We start from the raw sequence: 16,846 nt of genomic DNA, 5'->3' as shown, positions 1-16,846 counted from the left end.
AGAGGGACCTTTTCCCCACTCCACCCCTCCCCCCCAGCCCAGCTTTACCCATGCAGCTGTCCCAGGCCAGCTGTCCCAACCCAGCTGCCCAGAGCTGGCTCGCTGTGCACCCCAGGGCCTGTCTGGGCTCCGGAGGACATGAGGACAAGGGAGTGTACCCCGCCACCCACCCCACACGCCTGGGGCCAGGGACAGCTGTGCCACCTCAGCAGCACAGCTTGTGTCATTCAGGGCGACTGAAAACTTGGAGACAGCTGTAGGTCCATCTTGGAGGACCAGTTAGGTGCTTCGCTGGTTGATCAATTCCATGTTATTCTAACCTGAGTTCATTAGAGTTCCAGGATGGCTTTGGTGGGGTTCATGAACCCCCAGAAATTACTTGCAAACTGCTACATACATACAGATTTTTCTAAGGGAGTATGTGACCCCAAAAGTGTTCACAAGAACTGGTGATCAACTGGATGGACCCCATGCCGTGTGTCAAGCAGTCAGGAAGAAAGCGCTCTGAGCATGCAGGGTGTAGGGGTTCACAGCCCCTGTAAACAGCATATTTAAGAATGAAAACAGAAGGCTAACAGAACCTCGCTACAGCCCGGTGCCAGGCTCACTGCTAGAATCCTAGCAGCTAAGGAGGCTGAGAGCTGAGGATCAAGACAGGAAAGTCCGTGAGACTCGTATCTCTGATTGAACAGCAAAAAGCGAGAAGTGGGGCTGCGGTTATAGGATTGGGGCATCAGCTTTGAGAGGAAAAAGCTAAGAGATAGTGCCCTTGGCCCTGAGTTCAAACCCCAGTACTGGCACCAAAATAAAACAATAAAAAAAGCCTTCACTGCAGCGTGAACTCAATTTTGTTTAAAACTGCTCATTACACAAACACACACAAAGGGAGCTAGTGACTCAAAAGTAAAATGTGGTAACTTATCTTTGGGAGAAAATGGTTTTGTTTGTGTTTTCTGCCTTGCTTAGATGTCTTACATTGCATATTTACCCCTATTATAATGGGTGGGAGGAGGGCTCAGTCTCTTTGTCCCAACAGCTCCCGGAGCCTCTGCCCAGGCCCAAGGAGCCGTGTGCAAAGCTGGGGACAAGCCACATTCTCCCCTCTGGGTTTCTATCAGTTGCTCACTAACTTCCTGGTCTTGTGGCTTCAGCCAGTGCCTCCTGGGGTTGTGCAGGCCAGGGTCCCCACACGTAGCACTTCCCTCCAGCCACAACCCCGTAAACAGCTCTGAGGACCTCACTCCCCAGCTATGTGGCTTTGGGCAGTCTTCCAACCTCTCTGGACCTCGGATCCCGTAAAGCGGGGATGGCAGCATTCACTTGCTAGCTCACGAGTGAACAGAGACGACTCGGTGTTGGGGAATCACAGCACTGGCTACCTGTTCTAACTCCCTCTACCTGTCCCCACCTCGCGCCTCTGACCTGCCTGCCTTCTCTCCTCTCTCTAGGGAGCACCAGAACCTGCAGAATGGGGACAGCTTGTATCAAAGTCACCAAATACTTCCTCTTCCTCTTCAACTTGCTCTTCTTCGTAAGTATGGCCAGGGTTGTCCACCTACCTCTAACAAAGTCTGCTCCCTAGGGCATCTGTGCCTGAGACCCTTCTGGACAGGGACATAGGGACATGGTGGCAGGGGTGTGGCTGCAGGAGACGGATGACAGATGGACCCAGCTGGGTCCGGGCAAAGGCACCACGTCCCTTTCCTAGCTTGCCCATTCTGGAGCCCTCTGCCAGGACTGCATGAGTACCCGTCCCCTCTCTCTAGTCTGCCCTCCCCCTCTGTCCCCTGCCCATGTGAAACGCTTGCTTGCTATAATGCTGGTTTTCAGCTGCCTACACATCCTACCCCTAAACTCACAGAGAGGGAGGCCAGGTACAGTGGGGACTCACTCCCCCCTCCCAGATCCCCTCATGCCCTAGGTTGCCTCACCTTGGGTTCTCCAGAGGTGAGCTTCATGGCACAACTGGAGCTGTGGGTTTCCCTCTGGCCTGGCACAGCTGACATGGAGCTGCCAGGATGATGGTGTGCGCACATGTGTGTGTGTAGATGTGAGCATGCATGCGCACATGTATATGCACCTGAGTTGTGTGTGTGTGAGCATGCACATGTGTGCATGTGTAAGTTCTGTGTGTGTGTACGCCCACCTGCGTTGGGGTTGTGATTGGCCTGGGGAGGCCTTCCTGAGGCTTTGTGGGCCCAGAATACCACTGGGACTCGGGTCGGCTCCACATTGTTTGTTCAGCCTAAACTTAAAGAATCAGGTTATAAAGGTGGGCGCTGGTAGCTCACATCTGCAGCCCTAACTGAGATCTAAGGATTGGGGTTCAAAGTCAGCCTGGGTAGGAAAGTCCATGAGACTTTTATTTCCAATCAACCACCAAAAAGCTGAAAGTGGAGCTCCAGTTCAAGTGCTAGAGCCCAATCTTGAGTGGGGGGAAATCGGGTTATAAAATAGAACGCTTATAGTCATCCAGTTCTACCTTTTATAATACACAGATTTTATATTCATATTCCTATCTCTGAGAGCAGAGGAAATCAGCTCTGGATGTCATGTTGGACTTCCAGGGACGTGAGGTTCCCCAGCTTTGGCTGGCCAGATCTCTGGGAAGGGACAGCAGGCAGGCCTAGCTGTGGGCACTGGGCCTCAGAGGGAGATGAGCACAATGGTGCTACCCTTGGGGCCTTGGAGACAAGGCGGCGTCTGGGCAGTGATCTAGTGGAAAACAGGAATGCTGTGGATGGTTTAGCTGGCATGTCCCTTCCTGTCCAGCCTCCGGGTTGCTCCGGAGGAACAAGAGGAACTAGAGGCTAGAAGTGCTTCTCTCTGGCCTGCACTGTGGTAAGGCAGGCTTAGCCAGGACTTGGCCTTCCCTCCAGATCCTCAAAGGGCTCGGGGAAGGGGAGTCAGAGGTGAACTGCCCGTGTGCCAGGCCTCAGATGACCTGTCAGGAATAGGGGAGAGAAAGCAGGTGGAGGGGATTGTGTGCTCACTCCTTCGGCAGGTGGGAGCTATCCCCCCACGCACTGAGCCCATGAGCACGTGCAGCCATTTCCCTGTTGCTGTGTCTAGAACAATGTGGTAGAATCATTGTTTACAGTGTTTTGCTCTACATGTCGAGATTGTAAGTAATCTATGGAGGCTTGACGTACAGGGGCGTGCTCGTGAGGGTTAGCAGCAAGTATTACGCCATTTAACTCTTTGGTATAAAGGGTCTTAGAAACCAGTCCCTGTGTATTCCCAGGCTAACTGTATTTTGGGCCTCTGTGCAGGCAGAGGAGCCTGCTTACTGCTCTTGCAGAGAGTATGTCTACACCACTCCGGCTCCAGCCTCAGGATCATTTGACTAGATCATAGGATTGCAGAGATGGTGGGGGGAGAGGTGTGAGGTGTGCAAGAGATGAAGAATGCAAGGGTCAGGCCAAGGACCTGTCAGGGAGGTCAGCAAAGCCTGGCATGTGGCTGGGAAGAAAGGTTCTAGCAACGGGGCTGCCAAGGCCAGCATGGGGAGAGGCCAAAAGCCTCTTTGGGACACTGGCCATGCAGCTGCTCAGGACAATGGCTTTATGCACCCTGGAGCAGATTTGCATTTTGAAACTCACCCTGGTTGTTTTGTGTGCTCACGCATGTGTGTGCACATGCTCAGTGTTGCCCACCTTCCCTCCTGACCCCACACGCCCCCATGATAACCCAGGGTACTGGGCAACTCCCCCCCACCTTTGCCAATATGGGGTTTGAACTCGGGTCTCCGTGCTTGCTCAGGTTGCTCGGCTGGCACTCTGAGCCACACCCCCATCCCAACTTTGTGCTAGTTATTTGGGAGATAGAATAACACAGACTTCTGCTTGGACTGGCTTTGAACTGTGATCCTCTGGATCCCAGCCTCCTAAGTAGCTAGGATTATAGGCATGAGCCACCAACACCTAGCTTAGATGCTTCTGTTAGGCATAAAAGAATTCAGAGGCCCTGGTACTCTGATACTCTGAGGAAGGGAACTAGGCCACAAGTGTCCAGCTCCTAGTCAGGCCCATCTGGGGCTTAGGCAGGGCTGGGGTTGATTACTGTAATAAGTACCCCATGGCCCCAGCCTTGGTTCACGGGGAAAGGGGTTCCATGGTGCCCTGCTTAGCAGGCCAGCCTCCTTCCTGCTACGTGGCAGGCCCGTGGCTGAGCCAGCCACAACTGCTGGTCAGGCAGCCGTCATCAGCCTGAAGGGCTTCTGGAGACTTCCCTATCTGGGTTCCTCTTGGCAACCCCGCTGAGTCGTCTGGAGTTTCTACTTGGAATTCTTTTTCCCAGAGGGAGTTTTCCACCCTCCCTCCCCACAGCCCCTGCTCAGAGGCGCTCTTCTCTCTCTTGCCCTGCCCGGGAATGGGGAGTGAGATCGCTCAGGGCGTTGAGGACTGGCCAGGCTCTGTGCCAAGAGGGGAGTGGGCTCTGTGGAGTGGGCTCAGCTGTCCAGCCATCTTTAGAGGCTGCTGGAGGTCCTAGGCCCATTGCTGGCCCTAGGCTGATGCACTGGACAAGCTTCTGGCCTTGGACTTGACCTGCAACTACAGGCTAACAGCCAAGGTGGGAACCTAGGACTGGCAATGGACGTGGGGCCCCCCCAGGTGGCTCATCCAGCAGGTGGGCCCAGTCCGGCCCAATAACAGAGGTAATTGAAAGAAGACACAGGCCCTCTTCATCCTCAGAGGGAGGTGTGCCTCCATGGGGACGGGGTCCTCACAAGGTCCGATGGGGTGGCTGATCTGGATTCTACCTGGATACTGCGCTCAGGTCAGGGACTTGGCCCTGGTAGAGGGGAGGTGGGGCCTGGGGCCATTTCCTCTCACCTCAGCCACCCCTCTTCCTGGCCCTGCACTGGCACAGCTGAGCAGCTCTCCATTCCCCCCACCACTCCAGATCTGATGCCATCAGGCTTCCAGGCCACAGCCTGCACCTGGCCCTGCCCTCTGGCGCTCCAGTCCCATAGAGAAGCAAACTTAGAAGGACTTGGGCTCCTTGAGGATGACAGTTGAGCTAGGCCAGGCAGCAGTGGTGGAGACAGAATGGGGACACTTAGGGTGGCCTCACTGCTGAGAGCCGATGGCCAGGCCAAGCTGGACTGTGACGTTCAAGTACATGCAGGGTCTTCCTCTCATGGGGCAGGTTAGGGAAGTGCCAGAGCCCCCAGCTGGTCTGGGACTAGGGCAAGAGTACAGGAAAGGCCAAGAGACAAAAGAGGAAGGGTTCCCCTTGTCAGGAGGGGCCCTGGTGAGCTCCCTGAGATCACATGTGGGTGAGAAGCAGCCAGGACCTCCCATACCTGCTCCTGTGTTGCTCACATTTATGACCAGAGACCATCTTGGGCCCCCCCTGAGCTAAAGGCAGCTCCCTGGGTATCCCCTATACCTCTTCCTGTCCACCCCCTCCACTAACTCCTCTCTCTCCTTCCAGATCCTGGGTGCTGTGATCCTGGGCTTCGGAGTATGGATCCTGGCAGACAGGACCAGCTTCATCTCTGTCCTGCGTAAGGAGACCTCTGTTTCCCCAGCTGGGGATGCTTAGGGGCCGGGTTGGGGGTGGGGGAGCAATGTGGGCACAGCTATTCCCATGAGGACATTGGTTCAGGGCCTTTCCTGCCCCTGGGGACATGGCCAGCTTCTTCTGCTGACCACAGCAAATGGGTCCCTCGCAAGGGTTTCTAGGAAGAATTTCCTCCTTCCCCCTAACAAAGCCACTGTTGTTTAGATTTGCTGGGCAATGAGGGGAGGGGGGAGACGTTCTCCCCACCCAGTGCCTTCCCTTCCCCCGGCCTTAGAAAAGCCTCTCACATTCCCTGCCTGCCTTTGTCCAGGAAAATGAGGCCAATGTTCATTCCTTCCCAATTTTAGAGAGATGTTGGAGCGAGCCAGGAGATAGATGAGGTGTTAGTGCTGATCCCAGGGTTTGAACTCAGGGGCTGAGCGCTGTCTGTGAGCTAGTGCTCTACCCTTTGAGCCACAACTCCACTTCCAGCTTTTTTGATAGTTAATGAGACTTTCCTGCCTGGGCTGGCTTTGAACCATGATCCTCAGATCTCAGCCTACTGAGTAGTAGGATTATAGGTGTGAGCCATGGGCACTCAGCTTTGATGGCTGTTTTGGGCTGTTTTGGATGTGTGTGGATGAGGAACACTTCAGGCACAGCTGCCGTGCATCACACTTATGGCATACCCTCCATCCCACCTCCATGCACCGTCCTAATCCTGCAGTAGCCCTGTGGAGCAGACATGTCCTATTCCTACCCCACAATTGGACACACAGGTTCAGAGATGTTGAGTCACTGACTGAAGGTCACATAGCCACTGAGTGGCAGGTGTGGGACTCAAACCAGAGCCTTTGATCCTAAAGGCAACCTGTGGCATTCAGGGTGAGCCCCAGTGCAAAGACCCACCTTCCCACCCTTGCAAAGCTGAGCAGCAGCCCAGAAACCCCCGCCCCCCATCCTGGCCTCTCCTGGTCGTGGCTTACTTCCCACCCAGCAGCTGCTGGACCCTGGCCCATGACAGCTGCAAATTGAAATACAACGAACTTCGCCAGGATGCAGAATTGGGGGGAGGGAGGGGGTCACACCTGCTGCTCTAGGCCACAAGGGAGGCTGATCTCCTCTCCCCCGCCCCCTCCCCCATACAGCCTTGCCTTCTGGGTTAGGGACTACTTTCCTTCTAGATGCTCTCCCAACTGGGGACACACCCTCCTGACCAGGGCTCACCACACCCATCAGGCACTGCGCACTGGGCAAAGTCTGAAGGCCCACCCACAGAATGCCTGCTGCACCCTGCCCCCAGGCTTGGCCTGACCTGAAAGGCTACTGGACTCCCAGGGTGGTTTTTACACACACACACACACACACACACACACACACACACACACACACACACACACGCCACGTTCCTCCCCCTTCTCCTGGAACCCAGCCCATTGGCCTGGGTGGGGCCTGCGCAGGCAAGTGCTCCTTAAAACACCCCCAGGTGGTTCCCAGGCGCCCAGGCTCTGACACAGATCTGAAAGCACCCAGGAGGCGGAGTCAGGGAGATGGCTGCAAGCAGAGGCCAGGCTACAACCTCAGCAGTCCAACCAAGCTCAGGGCTGGCAGAGCTCCCCTTCTCCCCTTCCCCAAATATACAAAAGCAAAGCTCCATCCTCCCCCTGGCTTCTGAAAATGCCCTCAGTTTAGAATGCCCCTCCCTTCCTGTACCACCCACCTGTACCATGCCCCATGGTCCTCATGACCCTTCACCCTACCCCGCTCTTCTGCATGCCCAGCACAGGGCCCAGGCCCCGCACAGGGTGGGCACCCAGGACATGGTGGATGGCTCAGTGGGTGACCAGGTACCGGATGACCAGGCATCAGGGCCTGCATCAGCATGGGGCCAGGCAGCAGGGCTGAGAGCCTGGCATCAGAGGGCGGTTTCCTGATCTCAGTTCTGACCCCAGGCTCAGTTTCCATTCTGTGGAGTAGTACTGTTGGTGGCTGCTAGGCAGGGCCATGTCAGAACCGAGGGCTGCAGGTTCAGAGTCCTGGAGGCCCAGTGAATGGCCAGGAAAGAATCAGAAGGCCGATGGGTGAAAAGCAGCCTGGAATCAGTGTCAGTGGCCCATTGCCAGCACAGAGCCAGCCTGCCCGCCGGTGCATACAGCACCTCCCTGGGTTAGCTCTGCCATCAGCAAGGACGAGCCGAGGCCCCCCTGGCCTCCTGAGGTTCATATTTTAGGGGCTGAGGGCCAGTGATGAAGAAGCTAGAGTCCAGGCTTGTGACGAGCACTGGGGAGGAAAGCCACAGCAGAGCCGGCCTTGCCTGGAGGGGGTGGGCTGCCACTGTGCACACACTTCCATGTGGGTGACCCGCAGGGGTGTGAGCCCCCCCTGCTCTGAGGGAGCAGACCCTGGCTGTGGGTGGGGTCTCCTCACCCCTGGGGCTCTGTGACCCCTGATACTTGTTAACCCTGATGTCCCCTTCTCCTGCCTTCTAGAAAACTCCTCCAGCACCATGCAAGTGGGGGCCTACATCTTCCTGGGCGTGGGAGCCCTCACCATGGTCATGGGCTTCCTGGGCTGTATCGGTGCTGTCAACGAGGTCCGCTGCCTGCTGGGCCTGGTGAGTCCCCATCCCCCCACCCACCCTGGGGTGCCCAGCTTGTCACACACACACACACACACACACACATACGCACACACAACACACACCTGCCAGAGGGCAGCCTGGCTGACCCTGCCCCCTCTCTCTGCAGTATTTCACCTTCCTCCTGCTGATCCTTATAGCCCAGGTGACCGTGGGGACCCTCTTCTACTTCAACTCGGGCAAGGTGAGTCAGTGGGCCCTCGGGACCATCACTGGGCACTGGCTCTAGGCTTGGGGGACCGACAAGCTGCTGCTCAGCTGCCACGACATGGCAGGTGACAGCGACAGGCCCCCGGCCTCCCCGAGGGGGGAGTCAGTGCCTACAGTTGTTCCTGCTGGGCAGGGCTCTCACGCCTCCCTCGCTGCCTGCTGCACCATCGGTAAACTGAGGACAGTTATCAAAGTTAACTCAGGGTTGGATTGGGCGGGGAATCTTAGGAAAAACGCTTAGCACAGTGGGTACTTCGTAAGTTCTTGTCATGTTGTGCTGAAGGCATCTTGGAGCTACGCAGCCACAGATGAGGCCCAGGAATGACACTGCTAATAAAAACATGGTCCTTTGTGAGGAACGCATTTAAGTTTCAGGAATAGAACACCAGGCTTCCCATGCCCTAAACCCTTAAGACATTTGTTGTTAACTTATCTACAACTCTGATTTGGGAGCCCAGAGACCTGGACTCTGGCCTGACACTCAGCACCCTCTCTGTGGTGGATTTTCTGCAGCATGCCAGTCACCCCATGGTCACAAGATGGTGGCCACCGGCTCAGGCACAGCAGCTACACTGCTGTGGCCAGAAGAGGTAGGAAAGGAAAACGCCAGCTAGCGCTGGTCTTTTTCTCAGGAAAGACAGACTTCCCCGTGCTGGGTCAGAAGCCATCCCTGTCTCCCCTCTGTGTTACCTCCCCACTCCCAGGTAGGCAGAGCCTAGGTCTGAGATTCAGATACCCTGACTGGAGGAACAACTCTGACAGTGGTGCTGTATAACTTCCTAGAAGTGGCCCTGCCTTCTGAGCTGTGTATGGCCCTAGGCCAGCTGTGAGCCTGGGGTTCTAACTTACCCGCTGGGACAGCAGGGAGCATGTGCCATTTCTGATGATATGCCGGGCACTGGGCTGGGTAGCATGGTGGCCATATGCTAACTCTGCCAACCACCTCAGCAGATGGGGTCAAGGGTACCAGCAGAGGGCCTGGGGTGTGTAGCCTGGAGGAGGAGAGGCTCCTGTGACCACCAGGGTGTGGCTGGCAGCTGAGGGGTTGGTCAGGAGAACCAGGGCTCCCCCACCCCCAAAGCCCACACTCACGGGTGTGCACGCCATGCATGGCTCCAGCAGTAGGGCCGGTTCCACCTGGGAGACCACTGTGTTGAGAACACCCTGGCTTACCAGCCCGCGCCAGTATCGGACAGATGACCTTTCTCTTCCCCTGTGGCAAGGGAGGAGGCATCCAGGCTGCTCCACGTCAGAGGTTCCTAGGGGAGGGGCCTGTCTCTGCAAGGAGTGACTACTCAGGCCTGCTCCCCACCGTCCACCCAGGGAGAAGGTGACAGTGGCTGGGACAGCTCAGGACGTGACTCACCTGATGACGTGACATGACACAGCTGCAGCTCCCAACTGGGTAGATTACATGGAGGACTGTCCACAAAAGCCAGCAGAGTGGCTAGAGGCAGCTGCCCGGGAACTCTGGAAAGGGCAGGCTGCTGTGGATCATCCTCTGAATAGGGCACCCCAGTACTAGAGCACTAGAGGGGCCAGGGAGAGGTCTAGCCAGGCCCCATCGGGGGATCCTAGGGAAGGGAGACCTGGTTTTTACTGTGCGGTCACAGCTGGGGGTATTGGCCGAGGTCACTTGGGAAGTCACAACTCGTAGCCAAGCCCCCAGCCCCACCCCGGGCGCTTGTGCAAGGCACTGTGTTTCCTGTGGCCAGGGGCATTTTAAGCAGCCTGAAGTGCCTGGAAAGTTCTCATGCTTGCGCCACGAATCTTCCAGGTCTGACTCAAGATTCCGGTGACCCCTGTGTGGTAAAACAGCAAAGGCCAGGGGCAACCCAGGGTCAGGTGGAGACAGCAGGTAGTTATGGGGAAGGGGACTCAGGCCCCGGGGGCTGCACAGACCTGGTTATGGCAGGATGTGAGCCTGTGACCACACTACCCGAGGGCACCATTGGAAAGGAGGAAGGATGTATCATAGCTCGTGGTTTTGGAGCCCATCCCCTTAGTCACTGGGCCCCTCTCCCATGGGCCTGTGGGATGGCCGGAGACCCCTGGTGACCACCGTGTGCCAGGGGCAGCGCAGAGGGATAATAGACCAGGAATGGCCTCCAAAGAGGCCCCTGCCTCCTATCACCTCCTTTGGGAATGTATTCCAGGCCTCAGAGCCTCAGTTTCCCCTGCTAGAAGTCAAGATGGGGGCCAGGACCAGGGCTGGCTTCCCACAGGCGAGTCCCACACTGAGGCTGATTTGATGTCCTGGGAAAGCATGGATGGCGGCATTACATTTGAGGCCTTGCTGGAAGTGGGCAAGCCAAGGGACCCGAGAGGAAAACCCTGGGTTCCCATGTCACCGTGGGGCCTTCTGCACCCATCCTGGGCAGGACTCTTGGTTCAGTGAGCTAGGGACTGGGAAGAAGAGGCAGAGATGCTGGAGTGGCTTTGCTGGAGCCTCAGCCAGATCTAGGTTTCCCCAGCCCTTCCCCCCGCCCCCAGGGGCCCTTCTCCCCTCTCTTGGTCCCCTTCTTGGGTCCCAGTGGAGCCCAAAGTGAGCTCAGACCTTGTAAACAATCCTAGCGGAAGGAGTCTGTGTCACCGGCCATTCCCAGGGTAAGCATGTGGCACCACGTAGCCTTGAAGCAGGTCTTATACCTGCTTAGCCACAGAGGGGTGACTGGCTGCCCCAAAAGTGGGGGGGAGAAGGGGGAAGGGCATGTGACAGGCCCCTCCCTGCCCCTCCCTCCTCGGCTCTCTGGTGACCTCTCCAGGTGACCCCCCTGGGCACTTGGTATCCCAGGCAGAGGCTCAAGCTGGGCCAGCTGTGTGGCCCTGGTCCCCACAGCCTGGCCTGCTGCTGTGTCTCAGCCCCATTCTGAACCGCAAGATGCTGTGGTGTTCCCACGGAAACTACCCACCCCTGTGGAAACCACCGGCCTCCTCACCTTCTCCTGTGTGTGTGGGGGGAGGGGGACCCTGGAGGGAGACTGGGGAGTCCGGCTGCCATGGCAACCACACAGGATATAAACAGAACCTGAGGGCTGCTGGTGCCCAGCCAGTGGGTGGAGAAGGTGCCGAAAGACGGCTCTGCCCAGATGCATCTGGGAGCCTTGTGATGTGGATGCTGACAGAGCTTCCTGGGTGAACGAGGGGGTCCTGATCTAAGACACGCTTTCATCCAGACCTCTGCTCTTCCTCGTGTTGGCTGTGTGACTCTGGCTGACTTAATTAGCCTGTCCAGCCTTGTCTTCTGTATCTCTGTAATGAGGGAATGGGTCAATTCCTAGATGACTGGCCCGCTGTGAGACACAATTTAGAGAATGTGTGCCACTGCCCCGATGCACAACTCACATTCGATAAATGCTTCCATTGGGGTTGTGATTACTGACAAGAAAGCTGTATAAGTTGTGGAACTCAGCCAGGCATTGTAGGTCATACTTGTAATCCTAACTACGTGAGAGGTAGAGGCAAAAGGATCTAGTTTGCCCAGGAGTTGAGACCAAATGTAAAGTACCAAGAGAAGGGCTGGAGATAAAGCTAGAGGCTCACCTAGCATGTGTGAGGCCCTGATGTCGGCCCTCAGCGCATGCGTGTGTGTGTGTGTGTGTGTGTGTGTGTGTGTGCGTGTGCGTGTGCACGTGTGCACGTGTGCACGTGTGTGTTGTTCTTGTTAATGTTAATCATAGGGTTTGAATTTGGGGCCCAGGCGCTGTCCCTGAGCTCATTTTGCTCAAGGCTAATGCTCTACCACTTTGAGCCACAACACTACTTCTGGTTTTTAGGTGGTTCATTGGAGATAAAGCGTCTCACCAACTTCCTGCCTAGGCTGACTTGGAACTGCGATCCTCAAATCTCAGCCTCCTGAGTAGCTAGGATTACAGGCAGGAGCCACCAGCACCTGGCTTCTTTTATTCTTAAATAAATACACTGGGAGCTTTCCTGAGAAGGGAGATGCTGAGAGGAGAGCTGTCCCCAGCGCTGGTTTTCTGGGGTGATACTGGGGAGTGTTGGGGAGCCAGGCTTCGGGGGGCCAAGCGAGGGGAAAGGAGGTATGCTGCTCACCTCTCCTTGCCGCTTCGCTTCCCTGCCTCAGAAGCGCTGCCTAGCACCCATGTCTGGTGTCCCCACGTCCAGCAACTCAGGAGCCCAGGGGGCCAGTCCAGGATCCTGCAGCCCAGGGGGTGGCCATGGTCTTCCCGTCCCTCTTGGCAGCGCCACGGAGGGAGGCCGAGGGGAGGCTGGAGTGTCTGGGTTCGCCCACCTCCCACCCTGACCCTCCTGCTCCACTCTGCAGCTGAAGCAGGAGATGGGCAACGTGGTGGCAGACCTCATCCGGAAGTACGATGCCAACAGCACCAACAGCCTGCAGGATGCCTGGGACTACGTGCAGGCGCAGGTGAGCCTGGGCACGGCGGGGCTGGCAGAACCGGGGATGCAGGTTCCTGCTGGGAAGGCATCTCCTCACAGCCCCCTCCCTGGCACCCCAGCCACTGCTACAGCGGCCACTTGGGGTCCCTGGGAGAGGCAGAGGGACCGTGGAGGGCTGCCCCGAGTCTTCTGTGCCCCAAATCCTCAGGCCTCTGTGTCCCCACACCCCCAGAGGCGCCAGCCAAGTCCAGGGGAAGCATCCCAAGGAGGGGAGAGGGGGGGAAGGAAAGGGGTTCCTACCTAGAGCTCAGCGGTCCTGCATGTGCCTTTTTCGCCCCCTGCTGGCTTAGTCAGGGATTCACATCCTCCTTGACCAGGCAGCAACTGGGGACTTACCCCAGTAGCTCACCCAAGCTATCTCATTTAGTCCCCTCCTCTGGGCCAAGAGAGCAGCTGTTAGCCCAAAGCCCAGAAAGGCACCATTCCCTCGGGACGAGAGCATTTCCCCCTGTACAACAAGCACAGCTAACCACATCTCCCTTTTCACTTTGCCAACCAGGAAGCTCAGAGCCCAATCTCAACCCTGCCTACACATGCTCAGCACATGATCTGGACTGAGTTCTTACTGGGCTTCCCAGGTCCGTGCAGGCTGCATTTTGCCCTCCTAAGACCCCCACCCCTCACCCCACGATAGGAACTGTGGCTGTCACTGATTTTTTGCAGATAAGGAAACCAAGGCTAGGACCTCGGCTATGGTGGCAGGTCTGAGGTTTAAATCTACCAAAGTACACACTCAGCCATTTGCCTCATGTCCTGTAGGTGCACCTGTGTAGTTGTTCAACTTGAACTTCCCTCTTGTCTTTCATTGTGAACTCTGGGCTTGGGCGCTGTCCCTGGGCTCTTCAGCTCAAGGCAAGTCTCTACTGCTTGAGCCATAGCACCACTTCTGGCTTTCTAATGGTTTATTGGAGATAGTCTCATAGACTTTACTGTCCTGGCTTGGCTTTGAACTATGATCCTCAGATCTCAGCCTCCTGAGTAGCTAGGATTACAGACATGAGCTGTGCCCTGATTTTTACTTTCACTTTTCTTTTTCTGGTCAATAATGGGGTTTGAATCCTCCTGGGCCCTGTCTGAGCTCTTTTGTTCAAGGCTAGCACTCTATCACTTTGAGCCATAGTCCACTTCCAGTTTTCTGGTCATTAACTGGAGATGATAGTCTCACAGGCTTTACTGCCCTGGCTGGCTTTGAACCAGGATCCTCGTATCTCACCCTCCTGAGTAGCTAGGATTAGAGGCATGAGCCAGCAGCACCCAGCTTACTTTTACTTTTTGTGGTTTATGGTATTTCCCCCAAAGCTGCTTTAAGTCCCTTTTGGCTCACAGAGCTGAAATGAAGCCCAAAGTCTAATGCTGGTGGTTTGGCTGGAAGTGGCAGGTCTGGGTGGGCAGATCCAGGCCGCTGGCTTGGGCGCGTGGCCCGCTGAGGTACCACCGACAGTGGCCCATCAGCCTGCCCCCCTCTCCACCAGGTAAAATGCTGTGGCTGGGTCAGCGCCTACAACTGGACAGAGAATGAGGAGCTCATGAGCCACTCGGAGGTCACCTACCCCTGCTCCTGCGAGAAGGGGGACAGCAGCCTCTTGGTGAGGAAGGGCTTCTGCCATTCCCAGAGCAACAGCACCCAGAGCGGCAACAACCCCGAGTTTTGGCCTGTGTTCCAGGAGGTACGTGTACGGCCGGCCCACGCTGGCTGCGGGAGCGGTGCCCCGGGGGGGGAGGGGTCCCCACGCAGCGTGGGTGATGCAGCCCCGTGCTCCCTTGCAGGGCTGCATGGAGAAGGTGCAGGCGTGGCTGCAGGAGAACCTGGGCATCATCCTGGGCGTGTGCGTGGGTGTGGCGGTCATTGAGGTCTGTACTGCTCCCCCCCCTACCCCCAGCCCTTCCTGCACTCAGTCCTGGGGAGCCCAAGGCTGGCGGGAGGAGGAGGAGGGCGGGGAAGGCTTGGCTCTCAGAGTCCCACGTGCCTCTGTGTCCTCAGTCAGGCCATGTCCCTCTCTGGGCTGCTCTGTTGCCGACAGGAGGGTGCTCGTGGCACAGCGGAGGATCTGTTCTCTGAATGCAGACCTGGGTGTTGGTGTAGATGGTGGGGGCCAGGCAGGGGGCCAGGCGGGCCAGCATCCCCTGACCCTCAGCCTCTTCCCTCCCAGCTCTTCGGAATGTTCCTGTCCATCTGCTTGTGCCGACGCATCCACTCGGAAGACTACAGCAAGGTCCCCAAGTACTAAGGCTGCTCTCCCACCTCCCCACCTCCTACCGCGACCTCCCAGAGGGGTCCCCACACCCCCTCCCTCTTCCAGGCCCATCTCCCACCTCACTGCCAAGACTTCTTGCCTATCCTGGGCTGGCTGGATGGGCGGGGACTTTCTGAGGCCTGGACCCTTCTCCCCTGCCACCAACCACGAGCCCTGGTGGTTCTGTGGCCCCTGTGCTGTCTGCCTGCTAAGGCTCTCTGAGCAACTAGACCGGCTCCCTGTGGTGTCTCTGTCCCTGCCCAGGCAGCTGGGCTGGGCTGCTCCTGCCCAGGAATCATGGAGAAGGGTACAGAGGAAGATGTATTGAAAATGGTGGGGAGAGGCTCGAATAAGCCCCAGGACTGTTGGGGTTGGGAGGGGGGGACTGCCCACTGGGTGGGTCAACTTATTCCTATCATAATGCTTCTTCTACCTTTTGTCTTTAAACATTTTTATGGAAGGTAGCGGAGAGGGTGGACTTCATCCCTTCCCGGGGGCCTGACGCAGCCCCTCCAGGCTCAGCTGGGGCCACACTGTGGGAAGAAACTAGCAAGCGCTACCTGGGTGCAGGGCCACTGGTCCCCCAAGGCACAGCACAGAAGTGGCCCTGCGTTCTCCAGGATTCCGAACTGTTCAGGGGCCAGAGAGAAGAAAGTGGACTGGTCATTCATGGCGGCTGTCCCCCATCTCTCAGGCTGCGGGCGGGTGAGGCTGTGTGGTATCATGGCCAGAGAGGGCCTCTGCTCTGTACACACCCTCACCATTGGAAGGCTATTAAAAAAGTTTGTCACAATCAGCCCGAGGTGGAGGGGTGCTTCCACGGGGATGAGGGGCCAAGGTGTCGGGGGGCGGGTGTGGGCAGAGAGGCTGCAGCTGCTGTAAAAAGTGGAGGGGCTTTGCTGCTACCCCCACCCCTGCCCCCAGGCCAGGCCAGGGGCTCCGCAGTGCCTGGAGCCATGTTGTGTGTTGACAGGTGTAGATGGTCTACAGATCAGCCTCATCCACTGTGCAGAACTCAGGGCTTCCACCGCTGGGCCACGTCCGACTGAAGCCGGGGGCATTCATGGGCCCAGGCTTTAGACATGCAACAGAGAGGTTCTCCCTAGTGCATAGGAGGGGTGAAAGGTGGGGTGGGGCCTAGAAGAGGAAAGGGGGCCAGGCCCCTGCAGACGGAGTTGTTTCCACAGTGGCCACTAGGGGGAGCTGCCACCTCAGCCAAGGATCCCTGCGGGGCCTGGAGGCTCCCTGATTGATTACAGGCACCTTAGCCCAGAGTCTGGGTGACAGTGCAAAGCCCAGGGTGCAGACAGGGCTCAGGGACCTTGGCACAGCCGGGCTGGGAAGGAAACAAGGAGTCCTCCTTGCAGTCTTCTGAAGTGCTTCCTGGGTCACATTGCTTTAGATCCCCAGGCCCTGGTAAGATGTAGCCACAGACTGTGGCCCCAAAGAGATATGGGCTGTGGGCCTAGTCATGGACTTGGAGGGGTGGCACCCTTTTACTTCAGGGGAGTGCCCTGAAACTGATGTTCCTCAGGGAACTTTCTGTGGCTGAAATTGGGCCTGCTGTAACACTCACCCTGAAGGAGGCCTGGGCGGCTCCGCCTTCCAGCTGCTCGCCCTAGGCTGAGGGCTCCTAGCAGAGCCCCATCAGCATATTTTATCCATAACTTACCTTGCTCTGCAAAGCAAGTGCCTACATTAAAATATAAGCTTGGAAGAAGCCAACACAGCTGAGTTGTCCACAAGGTATCTCACCTAAGGATGGTGGCAAATGCTTGCAGTGTGCTGAGCACATTCTCCATGGCTGTGCTCCCAGCAGACATCACTAATTGAT

At 57.0% G+C, this 16,846-nt stretch overlaps 1 protein-coding gene across 3 annotated transcripts in view; it reads left to right on the top strand.

Annotated features, from left to right (window-relative positions):
• The window catches only part of Cd82 (CD82 molecule), a 37,955-nt gene extending 22,147 nt beyond the window's left edge, over positions 1-15,808 (top strand). For all 3 annotated transcript variants that reach the window (XM_013030053.1, XM_013030051.1, XM_013030052.1), the window contains 8 exons: positions 1,449-1,531; positions 5,440-5,512; positions 7,998-8,122; positions 8,256-8,330; positions 12,645-12,746; positions 14,251-14,445; positions 14,546-14,629; positions 14,929-15,808. In XM_013030053.1, the coding sequence (XP_012885507.1) occupies positions 1,469-1,531; positions 5,440-5,512; positions 7,998-8,122; positions 8,256-8,330; positions 12,645-12,746; positions 14,251-14,445; positions 14,546-14,629; positions 14,929-15,006 (795 nt within the window). In that variant the 5' untranslated portion in view covers positions 1,449-1,468 and the 3' untranslated portion in view covers positions 15,007-15,808. The remainder of the gene's footprint in view (positions 1-1,448; positions 1,532-5,439; positions 5,513-7,997; positions 8,123-8,255; positions 8,331-12,644; positions 12,747-14,250; positions 14,446-14,545; positions 14,630-14,928) is intronic.
• The last annotated feature ends 1,038 nt before the right edge of the window (positions 15,809-16,846 follow it).

The sequence above is a fragment of the Dipodomys ordii genome, unplaced genomic scaffold, assembly GCF_000151885.1.
Source record: "Dipodomys ordii isolate 6190 unplaced genomic scaffold, Dord_2.0 Scaffold125, whole genome shotgun sequence".
NCBI classification, from domain to species: Eukaryota; Metazoa; Chordata; class Mammalia; order Rodentia; family Heteromyidae; genus Dipodomys; species Dipodomys ordii.
This window is presented reverse-complemented; position numbering and strand designations above follow the sequence as displayed.